The 17,988-nt window shown below is 42.0% G+C and overlaps 1 protein-coding gene across 5 annotated transcripts in view; it reads right to left on the bottom strand.

Annotated features, from left to right (window-relative positions):
* Positions 1-17,988, bottom strand: part of LOC131038459 (pentatricopeptide repeat-containing protein At4g21190) — a 322,788-nt gene that overhangs the window by 166,790 nt on the left and 138,010 nt on the right. For all 5 annotated transcript variants that reach the window (XM_057970898.2, XM_057970899.2, XM_059210108.1 and 2 more), the window contains one exon: positions 10,214-10,357. In XM_057970898.2, coding sequence (XP_057826881.1) covers positions 10,214-10,357 — 144 coding nt within the window. The remainder of the gene's footprint in view (positions 1-10,213; positions 10,358-17,988) is intronic.

Here is a 17,988-nt window from a genome sequence, read left to right as displayed (position 1 = left end):
GCCAAGGGCCGGCCGATGATTCAATGTAGGGCCTGCAATCAGTGGGGACACTTCGCCCGCGATTGTACGAAGGAAGCCAACACTCAGCACCTCTGCCGATGGTGCGGGCCAGGCGACCACGAGGACGCAAATTGCCCGAAGCCTGGTGTACACCTTCTGAACATAGAACCTACGAAGGCAGAAGTATTGGCAATCACAAGGGCACAGGCTAAGAAGATTGCCTACCCAAATCCCCACACAGAGACCGAGAGAGTGCGGGAGGCCAGAGACGAGATCACAAAAGAACTGGCCGCACAAGGACAGAACAGTCACCAGACAGCAAGTCCACCACGGACGAAGGGAGAAGAGGAAATCTTACGGCAAATCTTGCAGGTAGAGGTACCGATGAGAATTCAAGACCTCCTGGAGAGTATGCCGTAGCTAAAAACGGCTATTTTAAACTCTGCACCCCCACAAGTAAAAACGAAAGAGGTCGTGCGCCCCAAAACCAACCCCGCGTTTAGGGAGGTCGCGAGCCCCGCGGTCGATCCCATGTTGTTAGTAGTCAACAGCGGACGCCACCCGGCAGTGGTAGAAATGGGTATACTAGGGACCACCTTAACAGACACTATTGTGGACGAAGGATCAGGAGTAAATGTACTCCCAGAAGCGACATGGAAAAAATTGGGAAAGCCTACGTTGTGGCCCCCTACGTTCAACCTGCTAGGGGCAGACCAACATGGGATTAAACCCATTGGTACCCTCATGGGCCAGCAGGTGATGGTCGGCACGCAGCCATTCGTGCTGGATTTTGTGGTAATTCCCTTAAAGCAGAAAGGATATGACGCCATCCTGGGGCGGGGGTGGCTCATTGCAGCAAAAGCGAACCATAATTGGAAGCGGAATACCCTTTCTTTGGAAAACGTCGGGAGGAAGTACATAATCGACCTCCGTACACAGATGGTGAGCGAGGAGTTAGCCTCTTCCTCCGACTCGGAGTGCGAGGGACACCAGTTAGCAGAGGGTGGAAATAGATGCCGCATGGAGCCCAGTGATGAAGGGGTGTTAGAACTGGAGGCATGCTCAGGAGACGATGGGGACTCCTTGAATGGCCTCTTCCATTGGCGAATGGGAGATTATGAACTATTTACACCCTCGTGCAACGTATTGAGCATCGAAGAAGAACCAGATATATTTCCCCCAGAATATGGCGAGTATAAGGAAGGGGAGGCAGCAGTGAATGAGGCGCCGGCACACCAATTCCTGAAGGGGGAGCCTATTAAGTATCAGGAAGCCAAGTTAAAGGAAATGAATCTCGGGGAGACAAGTGACCCCAAGATCATCCTGGTCGGAGATGATTGGAATCCAGTGTTGAAGGCCGCAGCCTTCAAAATTTTCCTGGAATACAAGGATGTCTTTGCATGGACATACAAGGACTTGAAGGGCGTTCCCCCAGAACTATGTGTGCACCGAATAACGTTGGTACCAGGAGCCCAGCCAGTGAGGAAGTGGCCATACCGAATGAACAAAAATTATGCTGTACGAGTGAACGACGAAATTGAGCGGATGTTGGAAGCGGGCATAATCTTCAGAGTGCAGACAAGCGAATGGGTGTCCCCCATTGTGATTTCCCTCAAGAAAGAGGCCAATCAGATCCGGATCTGTGTAGATTTCCGGTGCCTAAACGTTGTCACCGTTAAAGACCCGTTTCCCATACCCTTCACAGACAGCATCTTGGAGGAAGTAGCTGGACACGAAATCTATTCCTTCATGGATGGGTTCTCTGGTTACAACCAGATAACCATCGCGGAGGAAGACAAGCTGAAAACAACCTTCGTGGTGGAGGACGGTGTGCACCCATACAACCGAATGCCCTTCGGTCTATGCAATGCGCCTGCCACCTTTCAGCGCATCATCTTGCACATATTCGACAAGATGTCGGTGGGGAACTTCAAAGCATTCCTGGATGATTGGTCGATTTACAGCGAACAGGGCACCCACTTAAAAACTCTCGGAGAATGCCTGGAGAGGTGTCGGAGGGCACGGTTGGCCCTCAACCCGAAAAAATGTAGATTCATGGTACCACAGGGAAGATTGCTGGGACACATTGTGTGTAAAGAAGGATTGAAAACGGACCCGGACAAGATTCGGGTAATAGTAGAAATGGAACCTCCGACGGACGTCACGGGGGTAAAGTCCTTCCTTGGTCATGTGGGGTACTACAGGAGGTTCATCAAGAACTTCGCTAAGATATCCCACCCGTTGGATAAGTTGACAAGGAAAGGGGAACCATACATTTGGGCAGAGCCACAGAGCAAGGCCTTCGAAGAGCTGAAGACAAGGTTGATGGGAGCGCCCATACTGGCATACCCGAATTGGGATAAGGAATTCCACGTTCACGTGGATGCCTCGAACTATGCCATCGGGGCTACATTAGCCCAAGTAGGAGGACACGGGCTGGACCACCCCGTTTATTTTGCCAGCAGGTTGCTCTCAAAGGCGGAAAAGAACTACAGTACCACAGAATGTGAAGCACTCGGTATGGTCTATGCCGTACAGAAATTCCGTCATTACCTCCTGGCCACACCATTCACATTTTACGTAGACCACCAGGCACTCATGTATTTAGTGAACAAGCCCATTATCCAGGGGAGGATAAGTCGTTGGCTATTGCTACTACAGGAGTTCACATTTTTAATTGTGGTAAGACCAGAGCGAAGCCATGTCATAGCTGACCAGCTGTCACGGATTAAGTCAAGGGAACCTCCAGAGGGAGTAAATGACGATTTTCCGGATGCACACTTATTCCAAATAGCCATACTTCCGTCATGGTACAAAAAGATTGGTGAGTACCTATCGACGTCCCGATTTCCGGAGGGTATGCCTCCAGGGGAACGAAGAAAGCTCTCATTAAGGAGCAGGACTTTTTCGCTCATCAACGGGTTACTTTACAAGATGGGGCCGGACCAGATATTAAGGCGTTGTGTCATGGAAGAGGCAGTCTCGAGTGTACTAAGGGAGGCACACGAAGGGCCCGCAGGTGGACACATGGGTCCAGACACCACAGCCCAAAAGGTGCTTCTCGCAGGACTATGGTGGCCAACGGTATATCACGACGCCAGAGAGTGGGTCGTGAGATGCGACACTTGCCAACGGGCGGGCAAACCTCTGACGCTGGACGGGAAGGAAATACCAGACGCAGTCAACGGGTCGAAACTGAAGATCTATCACGAACGGAGGGAACCGGGAACCCCCAGTCAGTCAGTTGCTATTAAAAATTGAGAAAATTTGAAAAAAAAAATAATAATATATAAAAGAAAATTTGAAAAAAATATATATATATAAAAGAAAATTTGAAAAAAATATATATATATAAAAGAAAATTTGGAAAAAATATATTATGAGAAAAAAAAAAAAAAGAGCCACCGTACGGTGGGCCCACCGAAGGTGGCATCACCGTACGGTGGAACCATCGTGCGGTGGAACCACCGACGGTGGAACCATCGTGCGGTGGGACCACCGACGGTGGAGCCACCGTGCGGTGGTCACACTGTGCGGTGGGAGCCACCGAAGGCCGCGGAAAATATAAAGCGCCGCATGAAGACACCGTCGCACAAGGTTAAAACGCCGCACACCGAGGAAGCTACCACGCCGCATGAAGAAGCAACCACCACGCACCGCACAATCAACACGCGCAGCAGCCAAAGGAAAAGAGGGGCCGCACAATCCCACGCACCGCACGGCCCAGTCAACACGCGCAGCAGCCGAAGGCAAAAAGAGGGAGACCAAGCCACACAAATCCCACGCAGCCATAGGTAGACCAAACAGCAAGGGTTACGCGCAACAGGCGCAAAGGGAGGAATAGAGCCACAGGTAGACCAAGCAGCCGCACGGCGGCAGCCAAAAAGAGAGGGCCGTTACGAAGGGTGGAGTTTTTCTAAAAAAATCAGTTACAGGGAGATCGATGGATTCAGTCGGGAAGAGGAGTTGGAAGAAACAGCTGCACGCTTCTTCCAGTACCAGCCAGAGGGATAAGGGTAGCAATATCAGGGTTTTAGCTTCAGGAGTGCGTGTTGCAGGCGGCACCATGGATGCCAGCGCCCAGCAAAAACAAAAACAGAAAACACCACAGGCTGCCGCAAGTGCGAAAAACATAGTGACGCCACAGAATATTACTTTCGAGGGCCTGAATGGATTAGAATGCCGAAAATGGTGGCAGGACACCCCCGATAATGACCTGGTAAAGCAAAACCTCCGGAAGGCACAAGTAGAGTGGGCTATTCGGATGCCCGTGTTCCCTATCCGGGAGTACGAGGGTGCCCTACGCTTCATGGTGGACACCTTCGACAGGCATACATGCACCAGCACGTTCGAATACCTCCGGAGGGATGTCACTATATCCTTCAAAGCAAGGGATTTCACGAGGGTATTCGGCATTCCGGGCAGCCAGGGTAAGAAAATAGACTTGAAGGCCAAGAAGATGACACAAGAAGAGAAGGAGCGGTGGATTAAATTAGTCTCCCGGAATTTGACCACAGCGGAGTTGGACAGCGTGGCTAGAGCCATGAAGAGTCGCGGAATCCGTAAGACTTTTGTTGCGGAGGGCAACTGGAGGTGCATCATGGATGTCATCAAGAGCAGATTGACAGGGTCGGGTAGGGCGCCGAACATTGCCCTCTCTCAGATTATGCTGATGAATGGACTGATGAATGGCATCGTGTATGACTGGGCAGCGCTACTGGCAGAGCGTATGTATGAGTTTCTGACGCTCCAGCATCGCACATTCTACATGCCTCATTACGCTATAGTGTTATTCCTGGAGGCCACGCGGGAAGTAGTGCCGGAGGACGAGTTGGAGGTACGGCCACAAGGACCGTTGACAGCGGGAGAGCCTCCAATAATGTATTGGAGGCACTTGGACATTGGGCACTCTTCCGCGAAGCGGAAACGGGCGATGGATAGGGCCTCGGCCTCAGGGGAGCCTGACAGCGAGAGGGAGTCCAGCAGCACGGAGGATTCCGAGGAGGAAGATGAGGAGGACGATAGCAGCCAAGCAACGAAGGAGCCTGTACGAGTCCGGTTTGCCCCACCTCTGTTACCGATGGGCACGACTGTGCCAGCATCTGGAGTAGGCGGCACTTGTATTCCGGCCTTCAGGCAGAGCCATACGCCTGTTACACTTGGTCCCCTCCAGCACGAGCAACAGGGAGCACCGTCGGGCCCAACCACAGCGGCACTTACCGAGGACATGGCAGAGTCAGGGACGGAGGAGTCACCGCACCGGGTAGTGGTCGAGCAGGGGCAGACGGAGGTGGAGGATACCGAGCCTCACGTGCGGTTGGAGGTCGTGGGTAGTGACGCTGTGGTGACTGTTTCGGCTTCGTTGTTGGAGGAGCCAACGACAGCGAACCATCCACAGGTCACGGAGATGCGTGCTGACCTCGAGACTATGCAGAGCTGGCTCACAGCGGTTTCAGATGACACTGGCACAGCCGGAGGGAGCTGTTGTATTTTCACCATGTCGAGAGACTGGAGCGGAGGTAGTCCACTTGGACGACTCGTCAGGGGACGCACATGGACTCACAGTTGGGCACGAGGCAGGGGAGGTCGCCTCTGGGCAGGCACCAAGAGATGGTACACCTTTGGTGGCGGAGGCGGTACCTTCACAGCAGGATACAGTGGTGACCGTTCCACCAGGGATTTCCCAGTCTTCGGCACAGACGAGGGAGGATGTTGAGACCTATCTCGCTGACATGGCTGATATGGTAACGAGGGGTAGGCGGGTGGTGGCTGCCGCCCAGACCCAAGCATTATAGCAGGTGGTGGTGGAGCTAGAGCAGGTCCTACAGTTTATGCGGGTGGGCTGCCCGACAGCCTTTGCTACCTGTTTTGAGTCTCAGGGGTGGCCGACTGCGGAGACAGAGGAGATGCTCCAGGCTTGGAGGCTGCGTCAGCCCGTTGTGGAGAGTCGGGTGACGGCAGTAGTCCGCGAGATCGAGCAGGTCTACCGGGATGCCTACTATACATTGAGGCGTACACAGCAGGAGTCTGCAGCCAAAGAGGCTGCCCGAGTAGCGTTGGAGAGAGAGGTGGCCAGTCAGCAGGCCTCATGGGCAGCCGAGAGGGCGCAGTTGTTGGCACAGCTAGAGGTGGCCCGCACAGAGACGGCTGAGACCCGAACAGCGAAGGCCGAGGTAGAGACCCGCCTGGCAGCCGAGCAGACACGGTTGGCCTCCGCGACGAAGGCAGTGGATACAAAAGAGGAGTTACTGGAGGCAGCACACATGGTGAAGACAGCTCTAGAGAAGGTCCTCGTAGCGGAACGGGATGTAGCTGCACGCACTCAGCAGGTATATGAGCTTCGTGCCCACTTGGCGACCCAGACACCGCCATCTCACACTTCTACTTCAGGGACGCTTTCTCAGCCCCCTCCCTAGTCTTTCAGATATCTTGTCTGGGTTGCATTATCTCCATTTTTGTAAGTCACCTGGAGACGACTTTTCTTTTTGGGGGGGATGATGTTGGCGGCATTATTGTACACGGGAATAACATTAGTTAATTATGTGTAATTGTTTTGGTTAGTTGGCAACCGAGGGGTGGAAGTTGCGGTGCGACGGTTGGCGCTCACACCCCCTCGGTACCCTTTTATACTTCGGAATGTAACTTGTAACACACACTTATGATGAATGGAACATCTGATACACTTTGTCTGATAGTTACGGCATTATTCTGCGTTATGTCCTTTATGTCTTAAGTTATTCACCCGAGAGGGCAAACAGAGGAGTTCTTGAAACCAGTCGAGACCAGATATGCATCCTATTTCATTCTCTTGGAGAGAATGATTGAGTTGCAAGAAGCGTTGCAACTCATGGTCATGACTAATGAGTGGAATAGGTGGGTTGAGGCCAAGACAGAGCAAGGGAGAATGGTGAAGGAGATAGTGAAGAGTGATGTGTTTTGGACTGATGCGAAATATATTGTCTCCATCATTTCTCCAGTATTCCAGGTGATCAGATATGGGGATGGGGATGCACCTAACCTTGGAGAGGTGTATGAGTGCATTGACTCTATGCTTGACCAGATGAGGGTTGTTGTGCGAGTGAAGAACCCCTCTCTAGCTTTCTACAATGAGCAAATCCGGCCTATCATTCAGCGTAGATGGGACAAGTTGTACACTCCTTTGCATATGGCTGCCTTTGCCTTGAATCCTAAGTGGTACAAGGCTAGACTAGGTAGAGTGACACCGATTCAGGATGCTAAGGTGGAGGCAGGTTTCTTTAGGTGCGTAGAGAAGATGTTTGATTCCAGAGATGCCGACACAATTCGCACTGAGTGGAGAAGATTTGCCACTCTTAGAGGTTATTCAGATGCGGAAAAGATGGATATAGACACTATGGCACAGGAGGACCCACTTTTGTGGTGGAATTGTCATGGCCCGAAATCTTTGACCACCACTCTAGCCATCCGTCTGCTATCCCAAGTTTCTAGTTCTTCAGCTGCTGAGAGTAACTGGTCTACATATAACTTCATCCACTCTCTTAAGAGGAAAAGACTTACCTCTAAGAGAGCAGAGAAGCTTGTGGCTATACACAGTGCTTTGCGTCTCATGGACCGCAAGACACTAGTGTAAAAGGAGAGTCCAACGGCACGATGGGATGTAGATCCAGAGGAGCCTTCACAAATTGATGAGGATGATCCTACCACTTCAGATGCAGGGCTAGTTGGTGTGAGCTTGAGGTATCTTGATCTTCAGGAGTCCAACAGTTCTAGTGAGGAGGAGTTCGCAGATGATTAGAGGCCTCCATTAGCTACATTTTGAGTTTTGTCATTTTGTCTGACTCTAGTCTCTTTTGTAATGCTATTGCTACACGTATTTGTATTTGGCTACTCATTGTAATGATGAATCATGTAATCATCTTTATTATTATAGACTTTGCAATGGCATCAGATATTCATATTTTTCTTTTTCGATATAATAGAAATCTCCAATTTGACAATTTTATTTGTCAAATTTTATTTAGCAATTAGCATTGAAGAAATCTTGGTATTTAAATTTAGTATTTCAAATTTCCTATAGTTTCATTTGAAATGTAATTCTTATACTGTTATACTATCATACATCTTTTCAAAACTAGTTTTTCAAGTACTATATGTATATGTATAACTATATCAACACCACCACCACACCACCCCCCCGCCGCCGTCCCCCTGCCGTCCCCAAACTTAGGCCCTTGGTCCCCTCGTCCCCGCATCCCCCTGTCCCCAACGCCCGTGGAACACTGTGTACAACCCAATATGTAAAGAAAAATCTCTCTAAAATGAATAACTATTGCTGCAGAAATACAACCCTCTCAAAGCTCCAAAATCACTCCAATTCAAGCCAAACCTAGGACAATAAACACCAATAAAACTTGCATACTAAAATCTCTCAAAACACATCAAAAATCTTCAATAACATTAAGAAATTGCAAAAAACTTTGAATTCAAGATAATGGTGATTTCTATATGAAATCACTCAGCCAGATAGGAAGGTTTTTCATCCTCAAAACTTGATTCACCAAAAGGTTTTCTTCATTAGACAAATAGGGAGAACTCATGTTCTCTCACTGATGAAAATAAAATGAATAAGAAATAACCCTATTTCTCAAGAGCCAACCTCCTTTTATAGCCTTTTTAGATTTATTTTTAGAAAGTATTTTTTTCTTTTTCAATGCTTTTCTCTTAAAATAATTTCTTGCTTTTTAGTTGCTCTTTTAAAAATGTATTTTTTTATTTTCCATTGCTTTTCCAAAAAATGTTTTTTTCTTTTTATTGTTTTCTTTGCAAAAACAGTTTTCCTTAATAAAATAATAAAAGAGTGTCCTTATGACCTCTTTTCAGTGCCTTGAATCTAGCCACCCTTTATCTACACATTTAGAACACCTTTTTAAATCATTAAATATAAGTTGTCATTTACTTTTATTTTTTTGACAGCTTTAATATTCAATTTTCCTTTTTGAATCATTCCACGTTTTACAAAAAATAATAAATAAAGCCAATTAAATCATCTTAATAATTCCATGAAATCCTTAAGTGCATAGAAATTTAGTACATAGTAAGTTGGCACTAGCCAAGAATGATAGACTTCTCCAAAAAAATTGGAGTGCTCTCAAAATGTGAGATTCGCACATAAAAATCACCGTTGTGCATGTCTTGGCTCCAGGAATTTGCTGCCAATATATAATTTCTTTTTGAGAAAGTTGGCACGCTCCAATAATGTTGGAATGGACCAGGAAAGGAGACATTAATTACACAACCTTCTAACTATCATCAAAGCCAACAAACAAGTAAATCAAATGTAAACAAACAAACTCAACTAAGGTTAACATTCCAGTAGCAAAAATAAGGTAACATCACTATATTCAGCAGAATTATTGGAAAAGGGGCTCGGAGAATCAAAGGCTAATATTTCACAAGAATTATTAACGGCCAAGACAAGCAACAAAATGGCAAAGATATGGAAAGCAGATGGAATCCAAGAAGACGTAGCTTTAACACCAATTAAGGTCAGTTGTAAATGTATGATCAGTAACAATTTCATGTAACTATAATACTGTCTTACAATTTGATTTTGGCAAATGCATGAGGTGAAAGCATTTGAAAGGGGGTGTATTGATATATGCCAAGCATAATAAATAGGAATAATATTACCCAATTGATATATGTATGAGAATCCCATAATCAGTTGAATCCAGAAGCACAACATATCTATCATTATGGACTGTAGAAATCTAATGTCTCAAATCCCATAATCAGTCAAAGACTCATTGAGTGCAGAATTATCTTCTTGTGGATATCCAATTCTAGATAATTATTTGAGACAGACTTTCTCAAAATGGACATCCAACTATTAGAGGAAGCTTTAGTCTTGTGATTTGTCATTGTTTTCTTGAGCTGTGCACCATTGTTAGTATCAACATCAGCTTTTATGATTCACATATTATCCTCTGAATCGCTAATATACAACTATTATCATTTTTCTGATCACAAGTCAATGACTAGAGAGATTTTTAATTAAAATATAAACAAAAATACAAAAATATGCGAGTAATGTGATAGATTCAAAGCCTTCAAAGAAAGAAAAAAGAGAAACAAAAGAACTAATATTTTTTTCAGTTTCTTAAGCTGTTGTTTGTTCATGATTAGTACATGCTTCATAGTAAGAACGAAACTTGAAATAAATTGAAGAGATTACCTGAATTATTCGCTTCCATTCCTTCTCTGCTTGAAGTGTTTTCAAAGCCTTCTTTACAGTAATAAGAGGAAATTCCACCTCCCATGCAATGAAAGAATCCAGTGCAGCATAAACTTCTTCCTTAACATTGGACAATGCCTTTATCTGTCAAAAAGCAGCATATGGATGGTTACCAAACCAACAAAAATAAACAATGTAGCACTCATAAGCATGTCCCTCAAGGGCACTTGTCTACCAAGTTCCATAGGATATACCCATTTCAATGGCATACATTTAAAAACCTAGGTTGAAAATAAAATGAGACAATTGTCTATGGACCACACTTTCCACCAACCTCACAAAACTAAGAAGTACAAAATTATGAAAATATATAGATTTTAAATTGAGTGAGGATAGAAAGGCTGAGGGTTGGATCCTACGTTTTGGGATGAGGGGGCATGGGAACATAGTTTTAGGGATAGCAAAAATTTTCCAAAATTTTGTGGACAACAGTAGAATGGCTATAAAAATAAATTAAACCATAGTTCCAAAAGTGGACTTGGCAGACCCAAATTTGACTTCGACTTAGCGACTTGACAAATTAAAAAAAATAGTTAAATTCCTTTAAAAACATACATTTTATGCAAAAGACAAATTACACAATCTATCAAACGAGACTAAAATATATTATGGAAGTGATTTCTATTAATTTTGAATACAAACAAAGTACAATATCACATCACAATGCAAATATAATAGCCAGTCAAAAAATATGATACATATTATGAATTTAAGGTGACTATCATCATAAAATGCATGTTCATACAAGTTACAGCAATTTACTATTTCCTCTTCCTCGTTCTAGTGAAAATTGGGTTGAAGACCTCCTTCTTGGACCCAGCTACAGCTCCACCTTGGAGCTAGATGACAATGACTCCTCTATTTCATGTCCAACATCTTATGCATTGATGTCATCTAATCCAATGTCTTTTGCTTCTACTATAACTACACTGTCAATAGCTTGTTTCTCAACTTCAACAATCTCATCTTGTTAAGCAATATAAATCAAAGATAGAGAAACAATAGTCTGCTTACTGTATCACTGTATAATCTTTGATATGAATAAATTCTGTTCTTTTATCATTTAATGTTATTCACTGCTTGCAGATCACGAGATTTCCTTTGTTATTGATTTCGATTACCAGCGAGCAACAATGTCGAGTATATATAGAAATGCGAGGAGTCATGTCCCCGTAGAGGCATGACTTCTACGTGGCTTATGCCACATAGAGTCATGTCTCTACGTGAACATGACTCTACGTAAGAGTCATTATTAGTTATGTACTCACTGCTTTAGCAGCGTTCGGGTTTCGACTTCAACAGTCGCTACATGCACCCGCATTAACTTCGACAGCCCTTGGTTTAATACCGTTAGCAGTCGATTACTAATATAATGTAATCAACGTGGTAATTTTTTATATATATATATATATATATATATATACACTCTTAGCAAAAGAGGATTAAATTAAGTTTAAGGAACAACACACACACACACACACACACACACACACACACACATATATATATATATTCATTTGACATTCAATCAGTAATGTTTACTAGTGAAATTCTTCACATTTTAGAGAGATATGAATTATCTGATATCCAGCACTCTGGGACAACAACTGCATGAAGTCTTATCAGATAACATCCTTGATCATAGTGACAACTGTAAAATTGTCATTATCACAGATGCAATAATTTTAGTATCATGATATCCGGCACATTCCAGGACAGCAATTAATGTAGTCAATCATGATATGTTTGTTATCATAATTTCCGACACATTTCGGAACAACACTTAATGATAACAAATCACTAACTCAACATAACAATTTAGTGTCAAGATTTCCGGCACATTTCGGGATAACAACTTAATGTAGTCAATCTTGATAATAGATCAAGCCATTGTGAAGGACGTCACCTTACAATAGTGATCTAGCACATACATCTCATGAAAGATCGTCACCTTACATGACATAACACATACATGCAATATTGCATACAAGATATTCATGAATATATCAAATTACATATGATTACAACTCAATTTCAATTATAATTTAGTCATACCAAGTTTACCTCTAAGGTACTCCACTTTCAACTTAGCAAGAGGTTTGGTAAATATGTCGGCACTTTGCTCTTCAGTGCTGATGTAGGTCAATTTGATAACATCTCTTTCTACCATATCTCGTATGTAATGGTAAGGGATTTCTATATGCTTGGATCGATTGTGAAAAACTGGATTTATAGAATGTTTGATGCAGCTTTGATTATCACAGTGAATCACAATGGGGTTCAGGGGGTTCCCAAATAGTCCAACTAGTAATTTCCTTAGCCACATTGCTTCACGAGCTCCCATGGAGGCAGCCATATATTCAACTTCAATGGAACTCTGGGCTACTACTGACTGTTTTCTAATAAACCAGGATATCATAGCCGATCCAAGGCTAAAACAACACCCCGTTGTACTTTTACAATCAATGGAACTACATGCCCAGTCGGAATCAGAGTACCCTTGGAGTTGTATCTCAACATTTTTATACTTCAGGCCAAGTCCAATAGTACCACGCAAGTATCTCAGAATATGCTTAGCAGCCATTAAATGAATCTTCTTGGGTTCGCACATGAATTGACTTAATACATTAGTAGCATAACAAATATCAGGGCGAGTGTTTACCAGGTACATAAGGGATCCAATAATTTGTCTATAGTATGTAGAATCTGTAGATTCTGAATCTACTGCTTCACTTTTGAGTTTATGAAGATTTGTTTCCATTGGAATAGATAGAGGTTTACAATCTATCATAAAAAATTTGGTCAGGATATCAGTGGTGTATTTTCCTTGATTTAGGAAAATATAATTCTCTTTTTATCATACTTCTAGACCCAAAAAATAGTGTAGTAGACCTAGATCCTTCATATCGAATTCAGCCACAAGATCTTGTTTGCATTGTGCAATGAGATGATCTTCTCCTGTTATCAACAAGTCATCAACATAGAGAACAAGTATTAACATGTCACCATTCGATATTTTGAAGTATATGTTAGAATCTGCTTCATTTTTGGAATATCCTAGCTTGGAGAGATAACTATCTATCCTTTCGTACCATGCCCTAGGAGCTTGCTTAAGGCCGTAGAGAGCTTTTCTTAGTCTCCACACATAGAGATTTCTATCGTGTGTAGCAAAGCCTTTAGGTTGTTCTATATATACTTCTTCCTCAATTACACCATTCAAAAATGTGGTTTTTACGTCCATTTGATGTACCTTCCATCCTTTAGACGCTACAATGGCAATGATGGTTCTTACAGAAGTATATCGGGCAACTAGAGCAAATGTCTCTTCGTAGTCAATTCCATCCTTTTGAGAAAACCCCCTGGCAACAATCTAGCTTTGTGTTTTTCAATACTACCATCTGGTGCATATTTGATTTTGAATAACCACTTTAAAGAGACAACTAATTTGTCTTTTGGTCTAGATACAATGTCCCAGACATCATTCTTTAATATAGATTGGTATTCCTCAATCATTGCATCTTTCCAAGCTTGACATGATAAGGCTTCTTCAACATTTGATGGTCCAGATTTTGTAAGTTCGGTCATGAGTGCAACATAGCATGATTGACTTCTAGTTTTCTTATTCTCTTTGCAAATTTCATCAGGTTCCACATTGTTTTCTTCAATCATCTTTCTTGCCCATAGCGGTCTTTTCTTGTTGTTAGGATTTTCCGCATTCTCGAAATTAGGTGATTGAAGTTCATTATTTTCTATGCTATTCTCCCTCTGATTCTTAACTATAAGATTTTCATTTGATTCTGTGGTTTGATCATCTTCTGCACTTAGAGAGAGTTTATAAGCAGCATCTTCTTCAAATTTGACATCTCTACTAATTTCGATAGATCTTCGCCCTAGAATATAGACTCTATATCCTTAAGTGGTTTCACTGTAGCCAACAAATATGCCTTTCTTCCCGGAGGGTTCTAGTTTGGTTCTCTTTTCTTTAGGAACGTGAATATACACGTGGCAACCAAAGATTCTTAGATGGCTTAAGTCTGGTTAATTTCCTGTAAATGCTTCTTCAGGTGTTATATTCTCTAGAATTGAATGAGGGCATTTGTTTTGGATATACACAGCTGTATTTGAGGCTTCAGCCCAAAATGCAATATGTAGATTTTGATCATGTATCATGGCTTTAGCGGCTTCAATGATGGTTCTGTTTTTTCTTTTTGCGACTCCATTCTGTTGAGGATTATAAGGTACAATACACTCCCTCTTAATCCCAACAGAAATGCAGAATTCTTTAAAATTTTCAGAGATGTATTCACCCCCATTATCTGATCTTAGAGTCTTTATTTTCTTCCCAGTTTGATTTTCCACTAGGGCTTTAAATTCTTTGAATTTTGATAACACTTCATTTGATTCCTTGAGTTTTATGAAATAGATCCAAGTTTTCCTAAAGTAGTCATCAACAAATATCACGTAATACAACAAACCGCCTAGTGATGGTAATGACATTGGACCACACAAATCAGTGTGGACAAGTTCTAGTACAACTTTTCATTTGTGTTCACTTGAGGGAAAGGACCCTTTTGAGTTCTTCCCTAGAGCACATCCTTTACAAGTTCCAACATGATCAAATTTTAGATTGGGTAATCTTGTGGTAATCTTTCCTATAGAAGGTAGGGCACTGAATGGAAGATGTCCTAATCTTCTATGCCAAATTTCATTAGAGTTTGATACTTCATGATTTAGAGGTTGTTTTTGAATATTACATAATTTGTATAAACTACCATCTCTAGATCCTATAAGAATAGCATTCTTTATATTAGAATTTTTAGGCCAGAGTAGAACTTTATCTTCATGGAAGGTGACACAATATCCTTGATCAACTAGTCCTGAAATAGAGACCAAATTCCTTTTGATGCCTAGTACCAAAAGAAAATCTTTCAATTGTAGTGCAACTCCTGTTCTTAATTGAATTGAGCAGGTCCCAATTCCTTTCACTGAATAGGTAGAATTGTCTCCTATTGTAACTTCTTCAGTTGAGTGGCCTTCAAAGGTTTCGAATTTATCTCTAAATCCGGTTATGTGTTGAGATGCTCCACTGTCGATTATCCACATATGTTTGTTTGAGTTTAATTCACTTGAAAGAGCTAAGAAAAATAGAGGATTTTCTACTTCCTTGACTTCAACTATGGTTGCTTGAGCTTTCTTCCTTTCTGGACAGAATCTGTGAGTGTGTCCAAATTTATCACACTTGTACCATTGAATCTTGGAGAAGTCTCTGCTTTTGTGGTTATTTCCTCTCCTCCATTTGAACTTCCTTTTCTTCCCTTTGTTGCTTGTGTTAGCATGTAGTGCTTGAATTTCTCCCTCTTTGTTTGGACCCAATCCTCTTGTGATTAGCCGAGATTCTTCTTGAGTGCAATCATTCTTGAGTTGATCGAATTTTGGTAGTGTCGGATGAGTACTAATGCCTTGAATAAAGGATTCCCAACTCGATGGTAATCCCTTAAGTGCTATTAGAGATAGCTCCATATCATCTACATTATTTCCAATAGTTGATAATTGGTCTTTCAACTCAGAAATCCTCATGAAGTAGGATGTAATTGATTCTCCTTTGTTCATGTAGATATGCATTAATTGCTACTTTAAGGTGAGCAATCTGCTTGCATTATTCATTTCATATGAGTTTTGAATGGTCTTGAACATATCATAAGCTGTAGTAAATTTTGAGATGGTTGGGAGAATATGATCTTTAACAGCATCAATTATGATTTTCTTAGCCTTGTTGTTGTGTCTTTTCCAGGTTGTTTTATCTGACTCGTCTGTGGGCATCTTAGTGTCTTCTTCTATGTATGCATCTAATTCGAGTTCTTGAAGAATTGTTGTTATTCGAATTCTCCATGAGACAAAGTTGGATGCGCCTTCGAGTCTATTCTCCACTCTAACACTGTTCATCATGAATGTTTGTTCTTCTTTTGATTCTGAATGCGAGTTGTATTTTAATTAAAAAATGTCACTATCTTTTATTTATTTCTCTACCAACTTGGCTCTGATACCATGTTAAGGAATATAAATCAGAGATAGAGAAACAATAATCTGCTTACTGTATCACTGTATAATCTTTGATATGAATAAATTCTGTTCTTTTATCATTTAATGTTATTCACTGCTTGCAGATCACGAGATTTCCTTTGTTATTGATTTCAATTACCAGCAAGCAACGATGTCGAGTATATATAGAAATGCGAGGAGTCATGTCCCCGTAGAGGCATGACTTCTACGTGGCTTATGCCACGTAGAGTCATGTCTCTATGCGAACGTGACTCTACGTAAGAGTCATTATTAGTTATGCACTCACTGCTTTAGCAGTGTTCAGGTTTTGACTTCAACAGTCGCTACATGCACCCGCATTAACTTCGACAGCCCTTGGTTTAATACCGTTAGCAATGAAAATTAAAACATTAGTTTAGTAAGAATTTTAGAGTAAACAATTTACACATTCACAAAATTCAATCAGATTAACATCAGAATCATATTTGTATATTTATATTTCAATGTTTTAAGTGATAAGAGATTATATACTTATATAAGTTCAACTATCGGAATGGCTACTTTCATTCTAGGAAGATATTAATGGTTTAGGCCCTCTTAGCTATGGCATACTTACAAAAGAATGTGTACTATAACACGTGCCCATGCACTCCACTAATGCCCATGCACCCCATTGATGCCCATGTGTCAAAGCTCTAGCAAGACAATGCCAAGTGTACATTGTGCCCTTACTTGGATACACACTACGCACCCCATTTGCCGACTTATGCACATAGCCCACCAAACCACCTCCTTCCTTTAGTGATTTTCATATCATTTCAATGTTTCTTATATAGTTTATATGCTATTTTAAGGAGTGGCTCCAAAACATCACACCCTCTCATAAGGAACTAAATTACTTAATTCTTTTTCCTTGTTTTCTTTCTTGAGAAGTTTGAAGTTGCCTTGATGATTACTATAGCTATTTTTACAGAGACATCACCAAAAATTATCTTTGTGACCCTTTCTCCATTAGCTTTTATTGAATAAAATAAATATAGCCATGCTTGACTCACAAACATCTACTCCAAAGGTGTTAACAAGCTACAAATGCATCATAATGTAAGAAAGCTGCAAACCTTATCACATTCACTCACAAAAGATCTTTCCACTTGGTGTGATCAAAATTAAAACCCAAGAATGATTATACATGTATTTTGTAGCATTACTAGCTTCTTCCACAATTGGTTTTACCCAATCAATTTCATTTGTCCTCCAAAAGAAATCCAAGGTATTGGATAATGCAAGGGGCCCAAAAGAGTGATCGATGTCTCTTCTAATGCAATTTCCCTACAAACATAAATGTTGCTACACTAATACTTAGAATTCACATCACATTTTTTACATCAGCCTCCAACACAATCTTCTTCAGCATCAAACTCAAATTTCATACATTCTTTATTTTTGTGGAGGCATCTATAGACTTCAAAAACTCCATCTTACCATTTGAAATTGCTAAAACTTGAAGAGTATAGTTTCTTTCATTTATCCACCCATCTAAAATTATAGTCTAACCAAACTTGCACCACTACTTTTGATCTTCCAAAATTGATTTGGCATTGATCACAACATTCTAGAGCAAGCACCCACTTAAGTTACATGAAAAGAGTTATTTGTATCCTTTCCCTATAACTATC

This window comes from Cryptomeria japonica, chromosome 8, assembly GCF_030272615.1.
Source record: "Cryptomeria japonica chromosome 8, Sugi_1.0, whole genome shotgun sequence".
Taxonomy (NCBI): domain Eukaryota; kingdom Viridiplantae; phylum Streptophyta; class Pinopsida; order Cupressales; family Cupressaceae; genus Cryptomeria; species Cryptomeria japonica.
The sequence above is the reverse complement of the archived record's forward strand: the minus strand, read 5'-3'. Positions and strand labels throughout refer to the sequence as shown.